This window comes from Zootermopsis nevadensis, unplaced genomic scaffold (genome assembly GCF_977971745.1).
Source record: "Zootermopsis nevadensis isolate Lab colony 2312 unplaced genomic scaffold, Znev_1.0 Znev_ptg000017l, whole genome shotgun sequence".
Lineage (NCBI taxonomy): Eukaryota > Metazoa > Arthropoda > Insecta > Blattodea > Termopsidae > Zootermopsis > Zootermopsis nevadensis.
In genome coordinates, this window is record NW_028259149.1 from 1,694,870 (window position 1) to 1,717,606 (window position 22,737).

General features: G+C 38.0%; 1 protein-coding gene across 3 annotated transcripts in view; it reads right to left on the minus strand.

The window, feature by feature from the left end:
• Positions 1 to 6,429: 6,429 nt before the first annotated feature.
• The window catches only part of LOC110829097 (uncharacterized), a 30,590-nt gene continuing 14,282 nt past the window's right edge, over positions 6,430 to 22,737 (minus strand). The window contains exons 8-15 of one of the 3 annotated variants that reach the window (XM_087350022.1): positions 20,401 to 20,516; positions 15,321 to 15,431; positions 14,346 to 14,423; positions 12,378 to 12,478; positions 11,806 to 11,956; positions 11,095 to 11,241; positions 8,277 to 8,354; positions 6,430 to 6,922 (exon numbers count right to left, since the gene is read on the minus strand). In XM_087350022.1, coding sequence (XP_087206148.1) covers positions 6,833 to 6,922; positions 8,277 to 8,354; positions 11,095 to 11,241; positions 11,806 to 11,956; positions 12,378 to 12,478; positions 14,346 to 14,423; positions 15,321 to 15,431; positions 20,401 to 20,516 — 872 coding nt within the window. In that variant the 3' untranslated portion in view covers positions 6,430 to 6,832. Of the gene's footprint in view, positions 6,923 to 8,276; positions 8,355 to 11,094; positions 11,242 to 11,805; positions 11,957 to 12,377; positions 12,479 to 14,345; positions 14,427 to 15,320; positions 15,432 to 20,400; positions 20,517 to 22,737 lie in introns of those variants that run through there. The other 2 variants (XM_087350021.1, XM_087350023.1) reach the window with 2 other exon arrangements.

Sequence of the window (22,737 nt, forward strand, 5' to 3'; positions counted from 1 at the left end):
CATATTTAAGAACTTAGTTTCAGGCAAATAATCAATATTCCAAATTTGAAATATGCATCTTCTGATAAATATAGCGAATTTTGTGCTGAGTAAAAAAGAAAATCCTAAATTAAGTGATGTTAGTGGTTTTGTTGCATTTTTCTCAAATTTTGGGAAACTGGAGATTGCTTACTTTGCTTTTAGACTCCTCATATGTTCAGAAGAATTTTTTCTTTCAAATCATCATCAGACTTGAGCTGTTTCTCTTACCTGCTTTGTTTTATTGACCTAAAAATATAACTTGTGTCAATTACATAGACATTATTCATTAATGTAATTATCCACGGTGGTCTAGCGGTTGGAACGGTGGGCTTGTAATCCTGGGGTCCCGGGTTTATAACTTGTGTTGGGCAAGGCCGTAGTCCAGGTAACACGGAGTTTTCCTCCGGGGTTTCTCCGGTTTCTCCGTGGCATCCCAACAATTACTCCATTCACACACAGAAGAAGGCAATGGCAAACCACTTCTGGATCATCTACCAAGGAAACATATGAATAAATCCCCTATCAGAGGGAACTTGTTCATAATGTCACCAGAGGTCGGCTCCGACCCGATGGTACAAAAAGAATGAGACAAAAGTGTCTAGAACTAGAGTTGAAGAATGAGGACTGGATCCATATGGTTCAGGATAGGGACCGGTTTCTGACTGTGATGAACATGCTCAGGTTTTATACGAGGTGCGATCGGAAAGTTTTTAGACTGCGCGTATAAAAACCCGTACACTTATCTCAGGTATTAAATTCATCCATCACCCTCGAAGTAGTTCTACTGGGAGTGAACACAACGATCCCAGCGCCGCTGCCAAGCCTGGAAGCATCCCTGGAAATCTTTCTTTGTCAGCCTGTCAAGCACCATCTGCGATTCTGTCTGAATCTCTTCTATCGTCTCAAATCTCCTCCCCTTTAGCTGAATTTTCATCTTTGGGAAGAGGAAGAAGTCACACGGAGCTAAATCCGGCGAATAAGGAGGGTGCGGGATGACGGCCATGGTGTTTGAGGCCAAAAACTGCCGAACTGGCGCGTTGTCATGATGCGTCGCATGTGGAGTTCTTCCTTTAGAACCAGCTGACAGGTCCCATAGCCTATCCCAACAATGTCGCACAAGTCGTTGATGGTACGACGTCGATCTTCGTGAATGGCCTGCCGAATCTTCGTAACATTTTCGGGCGTTGTGCTCGAAATTGGTCGTCCAGAACGCTCGTCATCATCGACAGAGGTTCGGCGATTTTTAAAACGTGAATGCCACACAAAAGTTTGTGCACGACCCATTGCGGACTCCCCAAATGCTTGCTTTAGCATTTCATAGGTTTCCGTAGCCGTTTTGGCGAGTCTTTGGCAAGAGATTCAGGCAGAATCTCAGATGGTGCTTGACAGGCTGACAAAGAAAGATTTCCAGGGATGCTTCCAGGCTTGGCAGCGGCGCTGGGATCGTTGTGTTCACTCCCAGTAGAACTACTTCGAGGGTGATGGATGAATTTAATACCTGAGATAAGTGTACGGGTTTTTATACGCGCAGTCTTGAAACTTTCCGATCGGACCTCGTACAAGGCAGGAAATTTTTGTACAAGTTAACGGCTACTGGCCTGCAAACAAGGGCTCTACATTGAAATTTTCAGCATTAACAATCCATTACAGTATTCAGGATGAATCACTTACATATATCACTTTGCATCTATGTTGCAAAAAGCGATGAAATATCAGTCGTGCACATTTCCATAAATGTGAGATATTTTAAACCACTAATACTGACAAAAAAATTAATTTGTATCATAACCTATGGTTTCAAAGGTGCATCAGCAGAATGGAGGAAAACATAATAAAACTTCTGTGACGTAAGTTGGTAGTTACGTCCTTTATTGTCAACCCTGATGATGGAGGCAGCAATCAGGGTTGACAATAAAGGGCTACTTCACAACTCGGTCGCACCCAGGCAGGCGACCGTGCTTATAATCTCCTCCTAACTGTCGAAAGATCCAGACCAGGAAGCCTGGAAGTCAGGCGGTCTCTCCCCTCGAGCGCGAGTCCGCGGCACCCACGGCGACTCGTCACACTATTATCAGGTGTTCGGCCTGAAGACTGAACACTGCTTTAACAACGCCTGGCACAGGAAACAATCCTGAGCCAGCTCACAACAAACACAAAAAAATCATTTTTACGTTTAATAATGCTGTGAAAATATCCTGTTGTTGTTACTGTTGTTATTTTGGTGGCATACCTTGACAGTTGTGTGTTCTCAATATGTTATATTCTGTTTTGAATGAAGTGGTGTTTTTGATTTGGTTTTGGATGTCTTGCTTTTAGACAATCTTGGCAATTATGGTTAGTCCACTGGTTGTGTAAATTGGTTCCGCAGCTAGCTACCAAAGTAACAGGCAGTGCTGCGTTTGTTTTATAGCAATTTTTGTCGTCTTCCATTGTACTCCCTGTTGTTCCTTAGGGCTCTATTCTTCGACCATTGTTAATTTCCTGGGGAATTACCTGGCGGTGTCCCTACTGAGGGTAGTCCCCAGATATGCCCTGCTTCCTTGAGTGGCTGGCCTTCTGGGGGAATCCTCATATTTCCGGGGCAAGTTAAATGGGGCACAGGTCAAGAGAGGAAGATGTGTTCTGGGGGAATGTTGTAGGGTGGAAGCCTCTAGTGGGGGAAGGCCCTCATAGTGCAGACCCCTGGATTTCCTTTATCCGTTGGGGAACGTCCAGTGGTTCTGTAATTCCCAGATGGTGACTGACAGTGAGACAGACAGATGTAAAAATAATAATAATAATAGTCTATTGAATCCCTAGCTACTCGTGGGACAACGATGGAAGAGAAACAAAATCATTTTAAACCAAAAAATATAAATGATCAGCAGCTACTACCGAAGAATGGAAAGACAAAGATCTGGAGTACAGGTCGCCTAGGTACTCCAAGGGCTGAGGTGGGTTAAGGCAACGAGGCAACTCAACGCAGGCCAACCATGGACATGCACAGCCAACAAGCTCAAGGCTCACAAGAAAATCAATCAAGAAAAACAAGAGTGGCTTGGACAAGAGAAGAAATGAAGGAAGTAGTTTGGTGTCACATGTATTGTAAAACATTCTCTTCAGATGACTACAAGAGTGTGTACGAGCTGTGGAGGAAAGGAAATCCAAACACTAGAATGAATATGGATGCTAAGAAACTTAAACAAAAAAGTAACAGATCTGGAATTGGAAGAAATGAAGCTGAAGATGAAATTGATTCAGGAAGGTCATTTAAACAGAAACAGTGAAGGTCAATCAGATATACTTCCTGAACAGGCCCAAGAAGACCTAGACCTAGCACCCCAAGATGAAATGGCTTCTCCACAAAAAACACAGTCAAAGGAGAAACTGAAAAACGAAATTGAAATTGTGTGGCATCAGGTCTCTCAGGTAGAAATTAGAAAAAGACCAAGACTGGGGAATCCCCAAAACATGTTCAAAATAAAAGAAAGCATTAAGAATGCAATTGCAATTCTCAAAGAAATATTAGGAGAAACAGAAACTGAACTGAATCATCTCATTTATGAAACAGAAAAAGTAATAACAGAAGTTTTAAATGGACTAAAAAGTGCAAGCCAGAAAAACAACTTCAGTCAATACCAACCTAGATGAGGAGAATACAAACAACTATTGATGTCATTATGAAAATTTATCAGCTCTGACGGAAATTAAGAGAGAGAAAATGGAAAATCAGAATATTAAAAAGAAATGCCTGCTCCAGAAATATAAAATAGAAAACGAAGGAAACCTGGACCAAATAATTGAAGAGCTTAAACAAAAAGTGTCAGCAAAGTCACAACGTATTAGAAGATACAAGAGAAGACAAACCCAATATCAACAAAACAAACTATTTACAACGGACTGCAAGAAATTCTACAGATCTTTAAGACAGAAGAAGATAAGTATGGAATCCACTCCAAACATTAGACAAATTGAAAATTTTTGGAAACCAATATATGAAACAAATGTCAAACACAACGAAGAAGCCACGTGGATAAGAAATCAAGTTTGCAAAAACCAGAGAATGGAATGGGAACCAATAACAGAGCAGGAGGTAACAGCAGTTCTGAAACAAACTCTGAATTGGAAGGCCCCAGGAGCAGACCAGGTAGCAAATTTTGGGCTGAAGAACCTCACTGGGACACATTTAACATTTAGCAAAAGTTTTCAACGAACTGATTGATCAAGATCAGGTTCTGGACTGGTTGACCCTCGGAATAATATACCTTATCAGAAAAAAATATTGAATTACAAAAAAAAAAAAAAAAAAAAATACATTTTGTATTAGTTTAATCCCTCTTACAGCAGAGCTCAACCGAATGAATGAAAATATTAAGAACATGAAACTAAAATAAAAGTCTCACACCTGATCTACATGGACGACTTAAAACTGATATGTAAATCAGAGACTGAACTTCAGGAACAGTTAAGACATGCATTCGTATGAACACATCCAGAAGAAAGCTGAGTCAAGTCAGATTAACCAAATAATTATTTTGTTGAACCAACAAGTTAGAACCATTCCAAATAACAAACCAGATATTATAATCCGAAACAAAAACGGAACTTGCCTCGTAATTGATATAGCAATACCAAGTGACAGAGAAGATCTTGAAATACAAGGACCTTCTCATTGAAATACAGAGAATGTGAAAGTTAAAGCAAAAGTAATCCCAATAATTTAGGAGCAACTGGAACTGTCTCAAAGTCGCTCAGAAAATATTTGGCCAATATTCAGGGCGAACACAACATCACGGAACTGCAGAAAACTGCCATTTTATGATCTTCGTACGTCATTCGAAAGACTCTGTCGTAAAAGTCATCTCTCACAATAAAACTATATAATATATGTAACGCATATTAAAAACAAAATGTATTTCGGAAATAGCTGCTACTTGTTTACCTCAGGGGCAAGGTTTGTCTCGGCTACATATGAGGTGCGATCAGAAAGTTTCAAAACTGTGTCAATAGAGGGCGAACCGGATGTAGTACGAGCTTCTGCCGCTAGGGGGTGCTGCCTACATTCATAGTGTGCCAGCCGGCATCATCGAATTAGCATTTGTTTCTTAGTTACGGGCGTTTTGGTAGTGCATTACACCGACCCTCCTGCGATTTCGGAATGGCGTGTGCATCAAATTTTGCCAAAGACTCGCCAAAACGGCTACGGAAACCTAGGAAATGCTAAAGCAAGCATTTGGGGAGTCCGCAATGGGTCGTGCACAAACTTTTGTGTGGCATTCACGTTTTAAAAATGGCCGAACCTCTGTCGATGATGACGAGCGTTCTGGACGACCATCTTCGAGCACAACGCCCGAAAATGTTACGAAGATTCGGCAGGCCATTCACGAAGATCGACGTCGTACCATCAACGACTTGTGCGACATTGTTGGGATAGGCTATGGGACCTGTCAGCTGATTCTAAAGGAATAACTCCACATGCGACGCATCGCAGCCAAGTTTGTGCCAAGGCTCCTGTCTGAGGACCAGAAGCAGAATCGACTTCTCGTTTGTCAGGAGCTCAAAGATCTTGCCGGATCGCCGGATTTAGCTCCGTGTGACTTCTTCCTCTTCCCAAAGATGAAAATTCAGCTAAAGGGAAGGAGATTTGAGACGATGGAAGAGATTCAGGCAGAATCGCAGATGGTGCTTGACAGGCTGACAAAGAAAGATTTCCAGGGATTCTTCCAGGCTTGGCAGCGGCGCTGGGATCGTTGTGTTTATCTCCCAAGGGAACTACTTCGAGGGTGATGGATGAATTTAATACCTGAGATAAGTGTACGGGTTTTTATAGGCGCAGTCTTAAAACTTTCCGATCGCACCTCGTAGAGGTAAATACCCTATAAGTGGTGAATAGATGGAATAATAATAATAAAACCTTGCAAATTTAACTGCATGACATTTATAAAAATTTATGTTTAGAGGCCAAAGTATTAAAAATTGTATGTAATAAAATATTTGGATTATGCTTGTGATTCTATTGGGTTTATATGGCTCTAATATAGCTGTCATTAAACCTGATTAATATGTATTAACTTTGTTGTTATCAGAAATGATACTTGTTAAAGGTTCATATGAGATTAAAATCCACCAGCATCAAAATCATTACATGTTACAGCTTCCTCATAATACGAGATTTTGTTGTTTAAAAAGCACTTTTATTTGATTTTTGGAAAATTCACATGTTGCAAGCAAAACATTAGGAACAGCACAGTCGCACAGAGCCAGCTCACTGCAAATTGGATCAAACAGCATCCTTGTGATTTAATGATTGCTGGTTAAGAGAGTCGGTTTTACTGCAGCCAGTTCCCTACCCACTTTGTCTATAAGAATTTAGGAGAATATTTGAATGATAGGATCAAAATACAGTAAAGTGCAACAGCCTGTTAATGATGTCTCTGTATCATATGCAAACTATTATTTTATTCAAATTTACAAATCTTTACAGAACTCGTATTTTTTAGGGTTCACAGCAGATGGTACCCCAACTGATTTCCAATTCTCACCTCTCCACTTCAAGTCAAGGGTTTTGCCTGTCGCTGATGTTTTTGGTTGTTGGGATGTTAATCTCTGTTGTCTCTGCGTCAGTGAGTATAATGCCTGAAGATGGCTGTCTTGTGGGTTGTTACACCGTGTTGTCTGGTAGAAGTTTACTTGCGTTTCAGAGGTCCTTGCAGTCTCCATCATCAGAACAATGGAGGCAGCAAGGACCTCTGAAACGTTGGTAAAACTAATGCCAGACTATGTTATAACAATGCAGAAGACAGCTATCTTCAGACTCACCGCTGTGAAAACCTCAAATCCTATAATTCTTGTTATGAAGTTGGTTACAGCCGGGATATATGTTGCCACTGATGTCATGAAATTGCTGAGTCTGAAGATCATTCTGAAAATAATGTACCTTATTAGCTACTGACCATTAAGCTTTTAGAATACGTTCGTCATGAATGGGGAACCATGGACTTATTCAGCCAGGTCTGGCATTAGTTTTACCAACGTTTCAAAGGTCCTTGCTGCCTCCATTGTTCTGATGATGGAGACTGCAAGGACCTCTGAAACGCCAGTAATCTTCTACCAGACATTTGGAATTTGTGATGGATAAAGTGGTAATGGTAGAGTTTTTTCTTACTATCCTATGATTTTTCACTGTCGTGATTCTACCATTGCTCCATAATTACTCATGTATAATCTGTAGGATGGAAAACATCTCTGTAAGTGGCTGCAGTTCCACAGAGACATTGTCACCCTCTCACAAGAATAATTACAGCTCACCCAATTGTGTTTACTGATGATAAAAGAAGGAAGCTTGGGTATGTTCTCAGTTGCCTGCCTACCCACTACAGTTCACAGAGGCATAAACTATGTCTGCATTTTCATTATTTAGCCTCATCAATAACAGGAACTTGCAACACCAATAAGTATAACATTCCACATAACACTGTCATGTAAACACATTTTATCTTGTTACGTTTTTATACATCGCACAGCATATGAGACAACTTCCTTCTTTTTCATCATTTCTCTCTACTCTCACCCTCCGAGTAGGCAATGTAATCAGATGTAGACAGACTAGTCTCAATCGACATTTGTTGGTCATTCCTCGAGAGACACCAATACTTTAGCACATGGCATATTTCACAATAATTTCCCCTTAGATGGGACTCTTATACCTAATGTCCCCATATTTGTTTGATTATCTACTGTATAAACATAAATGTGTACTATGTAGCCCATCACGGAAGCTGCACGGCCTAAGGTACACAAAAACTTTGATAGTGGGTCAAACTGTCCACCAAAAATTCCACATTGGCTGCCCTGGGTACAAATTTGGTCCCCCACACACCCTTTCCAGGACATAATTATGTTGTAGAAATAAGTTTAAGGTAGACAAATATATCTGAGATGTGCCTATAGTCTTAACCTGTTAATCTAGCATTTACAAAGTCACATAATTGTTATTATTCCTGTATATTATTGTGACAATCAAGTGATAAAATACCTGCAATTAAAATGTTTCATAATAATTTTTTGGTATAACATGTAAAAGTCGAAAATGACAGAAATATATAAAATTTTTATTAAATAATTAGTTTAAATTCTCATATATGTTTCAAGATTGGATAATATAATCTTTTACTGCAGGAGACAAAAATAAAAGCAGTGCCTGTTAATTTTGTAATTTGTAATATATATATATATTTGAAAGACAAAATTAACACAAACAGAATATTATTACTTACTTTGTTCAGGCACTTCCTTGAAGTTTCTGGTCTATGTCTCTGGTTAGGGATCAGGGATGGGGCTACATATAAGCATTCCTGCAATAAAAATTACAAAGTTGTAATTCAGTTGTAGAGGAACTTATTTCATTTGAAGTTTATAAGATACAAAAATATGTTTTGTTGGAACATAGTGATAAAACATATCTTCGCGGTAGAACTTAGACTACACCCATAAAAATTAAAAATATTTCTTTATTGTATTAGTGTCTGAAGGTAAAAGTCAATCAGTGATCCTGACCGAGTTGCCACTGCATGGCGCTTCCTCTGGAAGTGGGAGGAGGAGGCCTCCAGATATGGAGTTTAGCTGGAAATCTGGCAGGATTCCAACAACCCTAGTTGAGAGAAGATTCACATTGCCAATCGTTTAACTAGCTGAGTACACTGTCAGCTTGTTGAATATAATCTGCTCCACGGAGTCAATATTTTATGCAACAACAACTTGATGTTAGGTTTCTGGCCTGTTATTCACTGTTTCTAGGACATCCTCCATCTCTGTGACTGACTTGTACACTTATAAATACTTTGAGGCATACTGCTTTAGTATATTCACAATGATATTTAAGAAATTAATTTAAATGTACTACATATTAAAATTTTGCAGTTAACTGTGCATGGTCTAGTGTTACAGTCTGTGCCTTTAGATGAATTTTTTAAATGTAATTTCTGTCATCTGTATTTAAGTTGGCACAACACTGTGAACATTTCTGAAATATTTATTTGGTTCATGTGTCATCAATGAATATTGTCACTTAAGTTGATTGTACTTTAAACATTTATCTTGTTTCTAAGTTGTTGTTGTTTCTCGGCTCTACAACCCTGTTGTGGGTTTTTGCCGCCTTCTAAGTAGTCCTGTACAAAATTGGCTTCATGCAACAGACTCCTTTCTGAGAAGCTAATAGTTGCTCAGCTAATTAAGCCTTGCTTATATGAAAACTGAAGGTTCTTCATTATGTTAACAAGTCAGCCATTGGCCCCCAACCTGAGCCAGATGAATCCACACACCCCACAAAGATGGAAGCCAGGTGATGGATAATAAATAATGACTTTGCAAATCTGAAGATGTCAGTTACAATAAAATAATATACTTTCACACATATTTGAATTGTGTGCCAGATGTCACACTAGATGCCTGAAGATTGGAAAACAGCAATGATGTAGTCTGTCTTAAACAATGAGGAAAATGACAGTAATCATTGCGGAGGAATAAGTGTCCTGGGTTTGGCCTGTAGTGACTAGGCGTATGAATATTAAAGTGGCTAATAATATCTTTTAAAGTGTTACAAAGTTAAAATATTTGGGAACAACAATAACAAATGAAAATGACACTCATGAGGCAGTTAGGAGGAGACTAAATTCCAGAAATGCTTGCTACTTCTCAGTTAAAAATATTTTGTCTTCCCGTCTGATATCTAAGAACCTGAAAATGAAAGTATACAAAACAATAATATTGCCTGTTGTTTTGTATGGGTGCGAAACATGGTCTCTCACTCAGAGGGAGGAACACAGATTGCAGGTGTTGAGGAGGATATTTGGGCATAGGAGAGAAGACGATGGGACATGGAGAAAACTGCATAATGATGAGCTTAAAATTTTCACTCCTCCCTCAATAATGTCATGGTGATTAAGTCGAGAAGAATGAGATGGGATGGGCATGTAGCGCGCATGGATGGGACAAGAGGTGTGCACCCGGTATTGGTTGGGAAACCTGAGGGGAAGAGACCGCTGGGGAGACATAGACGTAGATGGGAGGATAATATCAGGTGGGATCTATGGGAGATAGGAGTTGAAGGAGACTGGATTTTGTTAGCCCATGACAGGGTTCGGTGGAGGGCTTGGGTTAATTCGGTGATGAACCTTCGGGTTCGGTAAGCCATCTAAGTAGTTAGTTAATTGAGTCTGGCATGTACCACATTATATGATGTGTGCATTTTGTATACACATTGTATCATTATGAATTATTCCACAAACTATTGTCTTCTGACTAACTTATGGATCTGTGGAATGTAGTAAACAAGCATGTATATACATGTTTACATCATATGTGTATGGATGTACATGTTCTACAATTTCCTCCCTCTTTTGCTGTATTGTACAGTCTATACAGACATTCAGGAAGTCGTGGAGGGCATATGAGCAATTGCTATGAAATATCCACTCAAACTTAATATGAAAAGAATACTATAACTGAGAAAAGAAATGTTTCAAAACCCATGTCATGAAAACTCTTTCCTTTTCTTTGATGAATACAACTCATTCTCATATTTGTCCTAGATGTTTAGATTATTTTTATTATAACATTTCCACAAATTTTCATTATTTGAAAACAGAATGAGGACACTTTTCAGTAACATTTTTTGGTTAATGAAGAATGTTCTCAGGACTTCCATAATAAAAAAGCAATTCCATTATTTCAAATGACGTTACTTTAAGAAACTTCCAGGATAAGAGTGGACTGATTCTTTCGTCATAAGATAAATTATCAGGGGTTGAAATCCCTCACATTATTCTTATTTTGTCTGCTGTTTACCCATTATTTCTTCAATAACTACTGTTTATGCCCATAGACATCTTCATGATTACAGCAGTGTGAATATTAATCTAATTGCATGAATCATATTAGTTAAAGTGCCCAAAACATTCTCAATTACTTTAACGCCTTCAAGGCAATATAGCCTTATACATCAAACAGCTGTTCTGCAGGTAACAGAAGCACCATAAATAAACCTTTTTGGTGTGCACAATGTACCAAAATGTCAGATAGTGTATTTTTACTGACCTGGGTTATGTGGTCATTACAATTTGAATGAGTATGAAGTTCCTTGCTCAAATTGTTATGAACACGTTTGGCGTCATTTTTAATATCAAAAGGTGGACGGTACGGCATCTTTATTGCTTTCCTTTCCACATCTTGCCAGACTATACCCTGTAGGATGAAGAACAAACGTTAGTAGCATGAACCAGAATGCGGATTGCAGAGTAAGCTGTGACAAGATGGAAATGGGAACATCTCATTTTATAAGACACTTAAATTGTGTGGAAAGTACAAGGAGTTTGAAATGCAGTCTTCTGCTTGGCTCTGAATTTTGGTCTGAACTTATTGAACAATACAGCATTTGCTGGTCTGAATGTTTGAGGATAATTAATCATATTTTCCAATTCTAAAGGAAGTTAGTGGCAATTTTGTGGCATGTATTGTTAAGAGTCCTGAAAATCTGACCTGAGAGTACAATATGTATTGTCTTCCTGAACCTATTACTGTGTTCCTACTATCTGTGCACTGACAATTTAGGCCTGTGACATTTGTTACACATGGGTTATTCTTCTTGCGATGTAATTACACTTTTCACTTTCTAAAATTTTAAAAGAATGAAATCATCCATAAACAGTGTCAGAAGCCTCAAACTGTGTGGATGTTCCTCTGTGGTTGATTGCCTCTGTATATTACATGGAGAAGGGGGTGTGGTAACAGATAGAGGAAAGAACTCACATTAAAAAATGAATGTTGCTTGATATTTTGTGCACCGTCTTCACCTTCACCCAGTCGTACTTTGGGATCCTTCTTCAGCAGTTCCTGGACAAGTTCTGCCACATATATTGAGAACCATGATGGGATATCTGGCTTGTCGTATAGAATTTTACTGTTAAAGACAGATCCACTGTTGAATTTACCATTGAAAACTTACTTCTTAAACATGCTCTGATAATTAAATGTTAATTTTGCATATCAGTGTTACAATAAACTGCGTGGTCAGTGTCTAATTTTCATGGAGATCTCTTTGGGACAGATCATGCAGGAGATAAGAAAAATAAGACTTTTGGAATCCGTTCCTTCACCGACCGTCATATTTAATTGCTTTCATAATGACTGTACTTGCATTTTGTTTCTTTCCTTAAGGTTAATTCTCCACATGTTTCAAATGCGTGCACCTATTTTACTGACATTAAAAAGAACAGTCATGTGTTAGCCACAAACTAATTTGGATATGACTTCGTTCAAAGGAAAATTGTGTTCACATGGAACATATATATTGGATCTATTAACAAAATCTAAGTACTTACAGATAGAGTTTTGTCATGACTTCTTCTTTCATAATTACAAATGGCCTGAACCCAGCCAACATTTCATATGCAATTACACCAACACTCCACCAGTCCACTTCCTGCAACATATCAAATTAGGGGAAATAGCTGCAATCAGTCATTTCAATTTCTTCACAATCTTATATAAATTCATGTCTCCAGGTACCGAAAGTTTGTGGGTATGAAATGTGGTGTCCAGTTTTTGTCTCCAGGTTTATGTGCAATGTTTCTATGTATGAAAAGTACTCTTTCTCTGTTTGTCTATATTATGTAATTGTCAGTTTTTGTCCTAGCCACTGAGAGACTCTGTTGTATTTTTTACAGTTTTCCTTGCGAGTGCTCGGTCAGAACCTTAAAAGTCACTTTATTAACAGTCATTTATAATTGACTTTTTTTTATTATTTATTTAGTGTTCTGTCTGACGACAGGTCCATATGAACAGGATCCTTCCATCCTTTTCTCGGACTGGGACCTGTTCATATACGTTCTTGGCAGATGATCCATAAGTGGTTTGCCATTGCCTTCTTCTGTGTGTGAATGGAGTAATTGTTGGGATGCCACGGAGAAACCGGGGAAGCCCCCGGAGGAAAACTCCGTGTTTACCTAGACCACATTACAGAGTCATATTATCACTTAATATTAAATGACATCAGTATTTGAAACAGCTTTAACAAATGCCATAAAAATACATACAGCAATTTTCAAGGTATTACGTGTGGACTTACAGACATGGTGAAGCTAATAAGGGCTTTATTGCAAGTTTTAGTTGGAAAAGTGCTGAAGATTGTTCTATTCATGTTTCATACCATTTGAACTGTTGTGAGTTCATCAGAGTTTATTGCAACAACTTATTGTAAACATTTCTTATTTTATTTCAAAAACTGTTTGTAAAAAGAATCTGCACACAAAATTTTCCCATTTTATTGTAATAATGTGCATGAACTGAAAGTCATAGGTATTAAAAATTAAACATATTTAGCTGATGAACCAACATAGCTCAATCAGTATTAGTGACTGGCTACAGGCTGGACGACCGGAAGCAGAGAATTTTTTCTCTAGACTTTGCGTCCAGACCGGCTCTGGGGCCACCCAGCTTCCTATCCAATGGGTACTGGGTCCTTTCCTGGGGGTAAAGCGCTGCCAGGGGGTGACATCTAGTGCCGAGGTCAAGAATGAGTAGAGCTATACCTTCTCCCCCCCCCCCAAGCGCCTACATGGCGCATAGTGGGACAGCTTTACTTTACTTTAAATATATTTAGATGGGTTATAGGATCTAGAACATGATCAAATAACCTACTCAAATGCATTTAGTTTTCATTACTGTTCCTTTTAGTTCATGAGTAGTGTTACGGTAAAGTGGTGTACACTTAACGTGTACATCCAGTTTTTAACCTCGATCTGTATCTCATTCATTATAGTAGCTATCATCAAACTATATACTTCAAAGTCAGCAAAATTGTTCAATGTCGCAACACGAAAAGGGGATCCCAGGCTGGTGAAGACTGATCAGAACACAGTGTAGCCAGCCAGAAATGCTTGTGATTGTGACTTGCAACCATATGGTAACTGGATGAAGTACTTCCATGGCCTTCAAGCATACAATTTGGTGATGGCTACTATAATGTATCCCTCCCCCCTCAGAAATAATGCTGGAAAATCAGACAATGAAAGGTACTTTCTCATTTGGGACATATAAGGGACAAAACTAAATAACATTCAGCGCCAATTTCATATCTCTAGTACTTACCCCTTAATTCTATTTTCTGACAAATGTGTGAGCCATTGTGCCAGATGGCAGGCAGGTTACTCAACTAAATTCAATTTAATGGTTCTGTCTCCTGTCATGTATTCTGACTAGTTCATGCACATTAGTTTACATACTGCTGTTTGAGTTCCATAAAACGATGAAATAATCATTTTCACATTGTCAAAGTATAAGATAATTACCTTGCCATAGCCGTTGTGTCGGATCATCTCTGGAGCCATATACACCTCTGTGCAACACATTGAATAAGCAAGTTTGTCCTGCTGATGGAAACAAGATTATAAATAACTATGACAGGAATTTCAGACACAAAGCAACTACAAATTAACTCAGTGGTAACTGAGGTAACAGAAATGATAATTTCAGCATTGATAATATGTATCAAAGACCACCCAACATTGGACACAGTCGTGAGCCTGTAGTATTCACCTACTGTCGTCACAACCTATTTCTCTAAGATCTCTCTTAATTCTATATTCCCCTCTCAATCACAATTTTCCAAGTTGGCTATTTGCAGGTTTTCCCACCAATATTCTGTAGCATTTAATTTCTTCCTATATGTCCAGCCGATTGTAATTAATCTCTCTAATTTCACCACACTAACAATAGTGGGTGAGCTGTATAAACCACAAATTTTCTCATTAATCATATTTAAACTAGCTGCTGTCAGAACCACAGATTTTATCATTATCTAATATCTAAACTACCCCATGTATGATTCAACATTTTTTCTTATATCTAGCTCCTTGCTTTATCCCATTTATTTTATGGTATTGCCCTTTTTTAAAAACATTTGTAACATTTTTATCATCAGAGTAAGACACAGATTTACGTATCTGCTATATTTCATGTTTTGCATCACGGTCGCTATTTATGAAACTCCAATAGAGCTGTTGGTATTACAGTTTTGTAGTTCTGAGTTCACCTCTTAAAATTCAAAGAACTTCTGACATCTTTCAGTTATACTTTCTCTTAAATACTGTAACAAAACAATTTTGGTTATGTGAAACCTCTCTAGATCTTATGGTTCTTGTGACTTGACTCAGCTCAAATAAAAAGTACTGCCTGACAAACAGCAGTCCATATAGCTGTTACATTTCTAGCCTATGTGTCCTGTAGGTAAGCCCAGCAAAAAATAAGTTGAATATTAAATTTACCTTTGCATCACTCGGGAAATGTTTGCATAATCCATAATCTGCGAGAGCCAGGTGACCAAGAGAGTCAATCAGGATATTTCCTGGTTTCAGATCGCGGTGGATTATTCGAATCTGAAATAAAAATACCAACAAATTGCTTACATAGTTGGGATAAAATTTGGAACACGTTGCATTGTTATTATGGTAGCAAGATGTAGATCCAGTATTCCGATCTTTTGCTACATGTCGCTCTAAGATTTCATACATACTGTTAATGATTAAATTAAATGCCACTAGACTCCCTCCTGTGGTACCAATCTGTCACGGGAGGGTCTAATACCTGATGAACCAAACAGCCATGCTAGGGAAGTATTGTCATTGAACAGCTAGCTAGCTGGTAAGAGATGAGGGGAAGCTAAATGTAACCCACATCAGGTGGATATGACTTGACAACAGTGGTCAATGAAGCATGTCTGGGGAAGATGACCCAAACAAACATTCTGTAATCTCAAAAGCAGAGAGGTGGCAGCCCCACCACTGATTTATGTATGTGTGGTGTTCATAACACAGCCAGAGTGAACTCTTTGCTACTGATAAGCTTCAAAACTCACATTCTATTACAAGCATTATAACTACTGCCCATCTGGCAGATGACACATAAAAAGACCGAGAACAAGAGATGGAAGGAGACGTAACAAATTATAGGCCAGAACTGGCGATTTTCCTAGTCAATGAAAGTATGATGATGAAGATCACTACTAGGTCTACTTAATTTTAATTTCTGAGAATGTGACTATGATCTTGGGTAAGGCCCTGCTTTGTCCCTTCAGTGCACAGGACTGGTGCAAGGGTATTTTATAACCTAGATGAACCTTTAGCCTTATAGCTCCCTCCCCCATTTAAATGTCTTCAGTCTGTCTTTAAATCGCCAAAATGGCCACACTGTCATCTTCACTGCACACATGTCAGTTACTTGTGTACAGTACCGAGTATTGTTTGTGGTATACTACAAGACTGGGAACATGAACACACATTTCTTCTTTCCTTCAGTTTTTACCTTTCTGGTTTTAGACGCTTGTTATATTCTCATCTCAAACCTATCTTTATTTTATATTCACTTTTTTACCACCCAGAATTTTATTGCCCCAGACAGGAGCTTTGTTTGCCTAGTGATTAACCTGGCATCCATCCTAATATAAAAAAAGTGAACTATTGGATATATATTTGTTCCAAATAATCCATCCCAGTACAAGGCCCTGTGTAATATTTTAGAAGACCACCCCTTCTCGACTGTCCGCTACTGCTTATTCGATATATTCGCAGCTACCCTCCGTACCTGGAGGCCGTCTTCTCCATTCAAAACCTCAGGACGTGCCACGCCGTGATGACACGGACTTACAATACATGCAAATTGCAGTGGTTACATTATCAGAGCCAAATAAATGGAGATAATGTGAACAAAGTATGGCAAGAAACTAGCAGACTTTTCAGGAACAAAAAGATGGAACAACTGAAAGACAAAATTAATGAGCTTGCAAAATGTGATAAGAATAAGAATATTAGAGACTTATACAGAAGTATAAATGATTATAATATAATATATAGATGTAATTTGGTAAAGGATGAGAATGGTGATCTGTTGGCAGATTCCCAAAACACTGTGAACAGATGGAAGAATTACTTCTCTCAGTGTACATAGGATTAGTGATGTTGGGCAGGTGGAAATACATACAGCTGAGCCATTAATACTTGATCCTAGTCCTTTAGATGTTGAAATTGCTGTTACAAAGTTTAAAAGTTATACATTTCCAGGTAGTATTCAAATTCTGGCAGAATTCATTCAAGTAGGAGGTGAAACATTACATTCTGAGAACCATTAACTTCTTAATTCTGCTTGGAATAAGGAAGAGTTGCATCAGCAGTGGAAGGAGTCTATTTTTGTAACAGTAGGATCATAAAACTGACTGTAGTAATTATCGAGGCATGTCACTGTTACCAACTTCATACAAAATTGTATCCAACATCCTTCTCTCAATGTAAGTCCATACACAGATGAAATTATTGGGGATCTTCACTGTGGGTTTCAACGTAATAGGTCAACTACTGATCAGATTTATTGTATTCGCCAGATACTATAAAAAAATCAAAGTTCGATGAGCCAATATATCAGCTACTCATCAACTTCAAGGAAATGAATGTTTCGGTTAGGAGAGAAGTATCGTACAATATTCTCATAAAGTTTCATTCACCCATGAAATTAGTCATGATTATTAAAGTGTGTTTAAACAAAATCTATAGTAAAGTCTGTACAGGTAAAAACTTTATAACATGTTTTCTAAACATTTATTATTTATTTAGTGTTCTGTCTGACGACAGGTCCATATGAACAGGATCCTTCCATCCTTTTCTCGGACTGGGACCTGTTCATATACGTTCTTGGCAGATGATCCATAAGTGGTTTGCCATTGCCTTCTTCTGTGTGTGAATGGAGTAATTGTTGGGATGCCACGGAGAAACCGGGGAAGCCCCCGGAGGAAAACTCCGTGTTGCCTAGACCACGGCCTTGCCCAACAAAAGTTATAAATTTGGGCACCGCCGGGAATCGAACCCGAGACCCCAGGATTACAAGGCCAGCGTTCTATCCGCTAGTCTAAAACAAGGAGATACTATATCGCCATCGATTTTCAACATTGCTTTAGAATACGCCATTAGGAAGGTCCAAGGAAACCAAGTGGGACTGAAATTGGATGGGACACATTAGCTTCTAGTCTATGCTGATGATGTAAGTCTATTGGGGGATGACGTGAGTACCATAAAAGAAAACTGCAGAAGCTGTAACTGGCGCGAGTGAAGTTGTGGGTCTGAAGTAAACACAGAGATGTCAGCAGAATGCGGGGAGAATATTTGGACCCAAGAGAGATGAAGTGCTAGGAGGCTGGAGAAAGATGCATAACGACGAGCTTCATAAGTTTTACTCAAAACCAAATATAATTAGACAGATCAAGACAGAGAGGAAGAGATGGGCAGGGCATGTCGCCTACGTGAGAGACAAAATGAATGCATACACAGTGGGAAGACCTAGACATAGGTGGGAGGATAATATTAAAATGCATCTTAGAGAAATAGGTTAGGGTGTTGTGAACTGCATTCTTCTAGCTCAGGATAGGGACCAGTGGCAGGCTCTTGTGAACACGGAAATGAACCTCCGGGTTCTGTAAAATGTTGGGAATTTATTGAGTGACTGAGCAAATGTTGGCTTCTCAGGAAGGACTCAGCACCATGGTGTAAGGAAGTACATACATATGTGTTCACTATTGCTTAAATATGGTCATATGAATTTCCGCTAAATTTTGCACATTTGTATTTTGAAATGAGAAAGACATTTTTGAGGAGATTGAATCTCTGAAACAAGGGTCCTTTTTACAAAATCCAGTGAGGATTCTTTTTCTGTCTTTGGAACTAAGGATGATAGAAGAAAGTCACCAAGACCAAAGTTGTTTGTTTCGAGATAACAGGAGCATTCGACACAACCACAAAAACTATCCTGTGTTTGATTTGTGATAAGGACATCTGGTTTAGAGAAGATGATAACAAATTTCTGTATTCATTGATATGCATCTCATAATGAGGCCTATGGTAAACTTTCAGGCATTAATGATTGACAAGAAATGTAAGAATTTGTTGAATTTCCTATAGGCACTCTTCCAGTTATTAATATTGTATGAGTACTGACCTTTTGAAGAGAAGGCATAAGAGGATTAGAATATTTTGTTACATGGACAGTAATTATGGATTTTGAAGTGATGCCCATCTGACTGAGTGGGTCAGTGGAGGTGGCCTTCGATACAAAAAATAAGTGATTTCACCCAGTAAGTTTCTCTGAGACAGCCCATAATAATTATTACTTATATTCAATGAATGGTACTGTTCAAATTCACTAACATTTAGCTACCGTTTTCAATCTGATGCAGAAATATGAGACCCCCAGTCACAAAGAACTGCGGCTAATGTGATACCAAACTTTCTGGTTTCAAACCCTGGACGTCTTTGATATATGACAAGGTTTATTTTGAGATCAGGTAATAATTCTTCATTCAAGTAACATGATGATAGTGACTTGTTGATGTTGGCCAGGAAAGGTGGCTTTCAGTTTAATTCGGGTTTTAAAGCATAGTGGGGAGCCTGATGTTCCCAAAATAAATAAAATTTGAATTTTATCATTGTTGAAGACAGGAGAAGAAGACATACAGATATATTCACTGCATCTGGTTTGTCTTGGACCAAGGACCCACATGGGACTTCTTAGACCACTATGTCCCTATTGTAAACACTCATAAACAGTTAATATAAATGGTTCAGAGGAGTGAGCAGACACAACAGAATTGCAAAAACAGCTGTTTTGGGAATGTTACCTTACACCACATATGAAAAGTTCTTGAGTTACATGTTAGTGTCAAGAGAATGTACAAAGAAAAATACATTACCAACATTATTGAACTGGGCTAAATTATATTTTTTTTATGTTGAAAGTCAATACCATAGAAAGTCTGTGGCAACCATTTATTGTAATAGAATAAAATAGTTGTCAACTAATAAACATGACAGTCCTAATCTTAAAACCTTGCATACTGTGCAGTGTTATCTAAATATATAAAATCATGCGTACAAACAAAACTGTTTATGCTTTGAGAAGACACTTAGTGGCAAAAGTATTTCAACCTCATGTTTGACCTCTTGAGGTCGAAACATGTTTGGGTTTTCAAAATGTAAACAGTTTTGTTTGTATGCATGATTTTATATTTGTAGATGACAGTACAAGTCAAAGGCTGCAGTAACTGAAAACATATTCATAAGAAATAAGCTGAAATTTTGGGTTATATGTAATTACTCATTGTTGGCACTAAAGACGTTTCCCATATAAATTAAAAGTGATTTGTATGTAGTAAAGAAATGCAGTACTGAATGAAATAAAATAACTCTGTTGCCTTACTATTAATCAGGTAAGCAATTATTGATTTTATACCATCTTTTCATGCAACTGGTTTTATACTCCCTTTTTATGACATTGTTTGAGACAACTACAGTCGAATAGTGTGCTTACCTCATGAAGGTGCTGTACACCCAGGACTATCTCGGCTAGGAACAGCCGTGCCTCCCATTCTGAAAGCTTCTTCCTCTCATTCAAGTAGGTGGCCAAGTCACCGCCTGGATAATACTCTGGAACAATAATGCAATCTTCTTATTGTAAAGATAACTACCATGTTATATATTCAATTCAACTGTTACTGCATAGTGACAGTCTACAGCAGACTGAATTTTAAATAGAGTTTAGAAGCAGGCAACGGATTCTTCTCCCAGTCGAGAATGAAACAGAATGTGTATACAGAGTTGTGTTGTACGTTTCTTTGTGAGACAGTATCCACAGCCTAAGGAGGACCTTGCTCCCAATGTTTGAGAGGTGAAGTAAATAATACACCCATCCTTCTTACTATGGTTCATGTGGTAGTTCTAAAAATGGTGATAGAATATATTTTACTCTTATATAAACTTATGACTTTAACTACATGCTTATTACTGCTGTGTAAACATGACTCCTTATACAAAAAATGAACAGTAGAACAAAGTATAAACACCAGAGCACACAACACTTGTTGGTCAAAATGATCTAAATCAATGTATAGTCAGTGCAGTAGATCCGCCTGTGTTGGCAGAGCCTTTGCCATTCATGCGCACACCCCTTCACACATGCTCCATACACACTGTCGACATGGAGAACTGATTCGACCTTGAACATGTGACATAATGTTGAATGGTTTTCTAGAAACATTGTTCCTTATAATAAATATTACTACTGTTGGAGCAATATGAGCCGGGATAGCTCAGTCAGTATAGTGACTAGCTACGGGCTGGGCGATCAGAGTTCGATCCCTGTTGTGACTTAAGTTAGCAAACTTTTTCTGGGTATGTTAAAGTCTACTGGAGTCAGTGGTGGTAAAAGAATTCCAAGTAGCAGAAGCATATTCAATTTTTGATCTAACTAGGCTGTTATAAAGAATCATAAGGCTATCTAAAAAGAAATGGAAAAAATTTATAGCTCATATTAGGCCTAACAGCATTATGGTACAAAAGAATAAGTAATCAATATGCAGATGAAAGTAAAGTTTTGAGTAAGGAAAGACAAGATCTTTAATACAGTCTGTACATAGAATACCTGAATTACGAGTAACAGTTAATAGTTAACATGCTGGTTCTTATGGAAAATGAAATGACTTGTTTTACCAGCATTAATCTACACATGATCTGCAATACAAGGCAGTACACTTTGACTTTTCAAAAAGAGGATTTTTCCTCTTGCCTCTACGTCCCCACCCATCCTCCTGTTCAATGGGTACTGCAATCCTTTCCCAGCGGTAAAGTACGGCTGCGGCGTGATGCTGACCACTCACCCACATCTAGTGCCGAGGAGAAGAAAGAGTAGGAGCTATACGTCCTCCCCCCCAAGTGCCTGCATAGGCACGTAGTGGGATGCTTTAATTTACTTTTACTGTTGGAGCAATATGCATATTTGGTACTATGGTTGTGTTACCAGTGACCTATCTAACATATTAAATTCTATATCATATCAACTGTTAAATACTAATGTTACAAGAATAAGATTCAACACTCGAAAACTAACAGAGGACTGAATGTCAGCTGCTGTTTCTATGCTGTGGATTAGAACAGCTGTGTGCCTGCACAGGTTAGGTTAGGTTTGAAGGTTGAGTTAATTTTCTACCCAGACAGAATTTTATATATACTTTCAATGGGTTCAATAGTGAGTGAGACTAACTATAGGATGTGGAATAAGTCAAAATACAAAACATACAGTTTAATATAATTTAAAATATTAATTAGGTTTCACAAATAATAAAGATATGATTAACATGAAGATGTTGTATTAAATTTACTGGTACACAGCAGATGAGGCAGTGTTTGTGATAATTTCTGCTATATGAGTACAATGAAGTTTAATAAAGTGATTATGAATCATTTTTACACTGTAAGAATTCATCAACAGAAAAGTGTGTGTTAACACTGTGTATAGTTAAATTTATCCGAGGTAGATGTAGGTAATTTACGATGCAGTTTCTTAATTAGAATATATATTTACAAGGAAGACAATTTCAAGTTTTTTAAATAGGCTAATATACAAATTTCTTAGTTTGGGACCGGCCATAATTTTAATTATTTTCTTTTTTAAGAAAATGTAATTTTCCTGTGAGAAGCAATTACCCACAAAGATTATTCCATACTTCAGTATAGAGAAAAGGAATGTCAATCGCATTGATTTCAGTATGCTAATATTGACAAAATGAAACATTTATCTAATTGCATAACATTCCCCACTTAACTTCTGAATTATTTGATCAATATTATTCTATCGCTTTAAGTGGAAGAA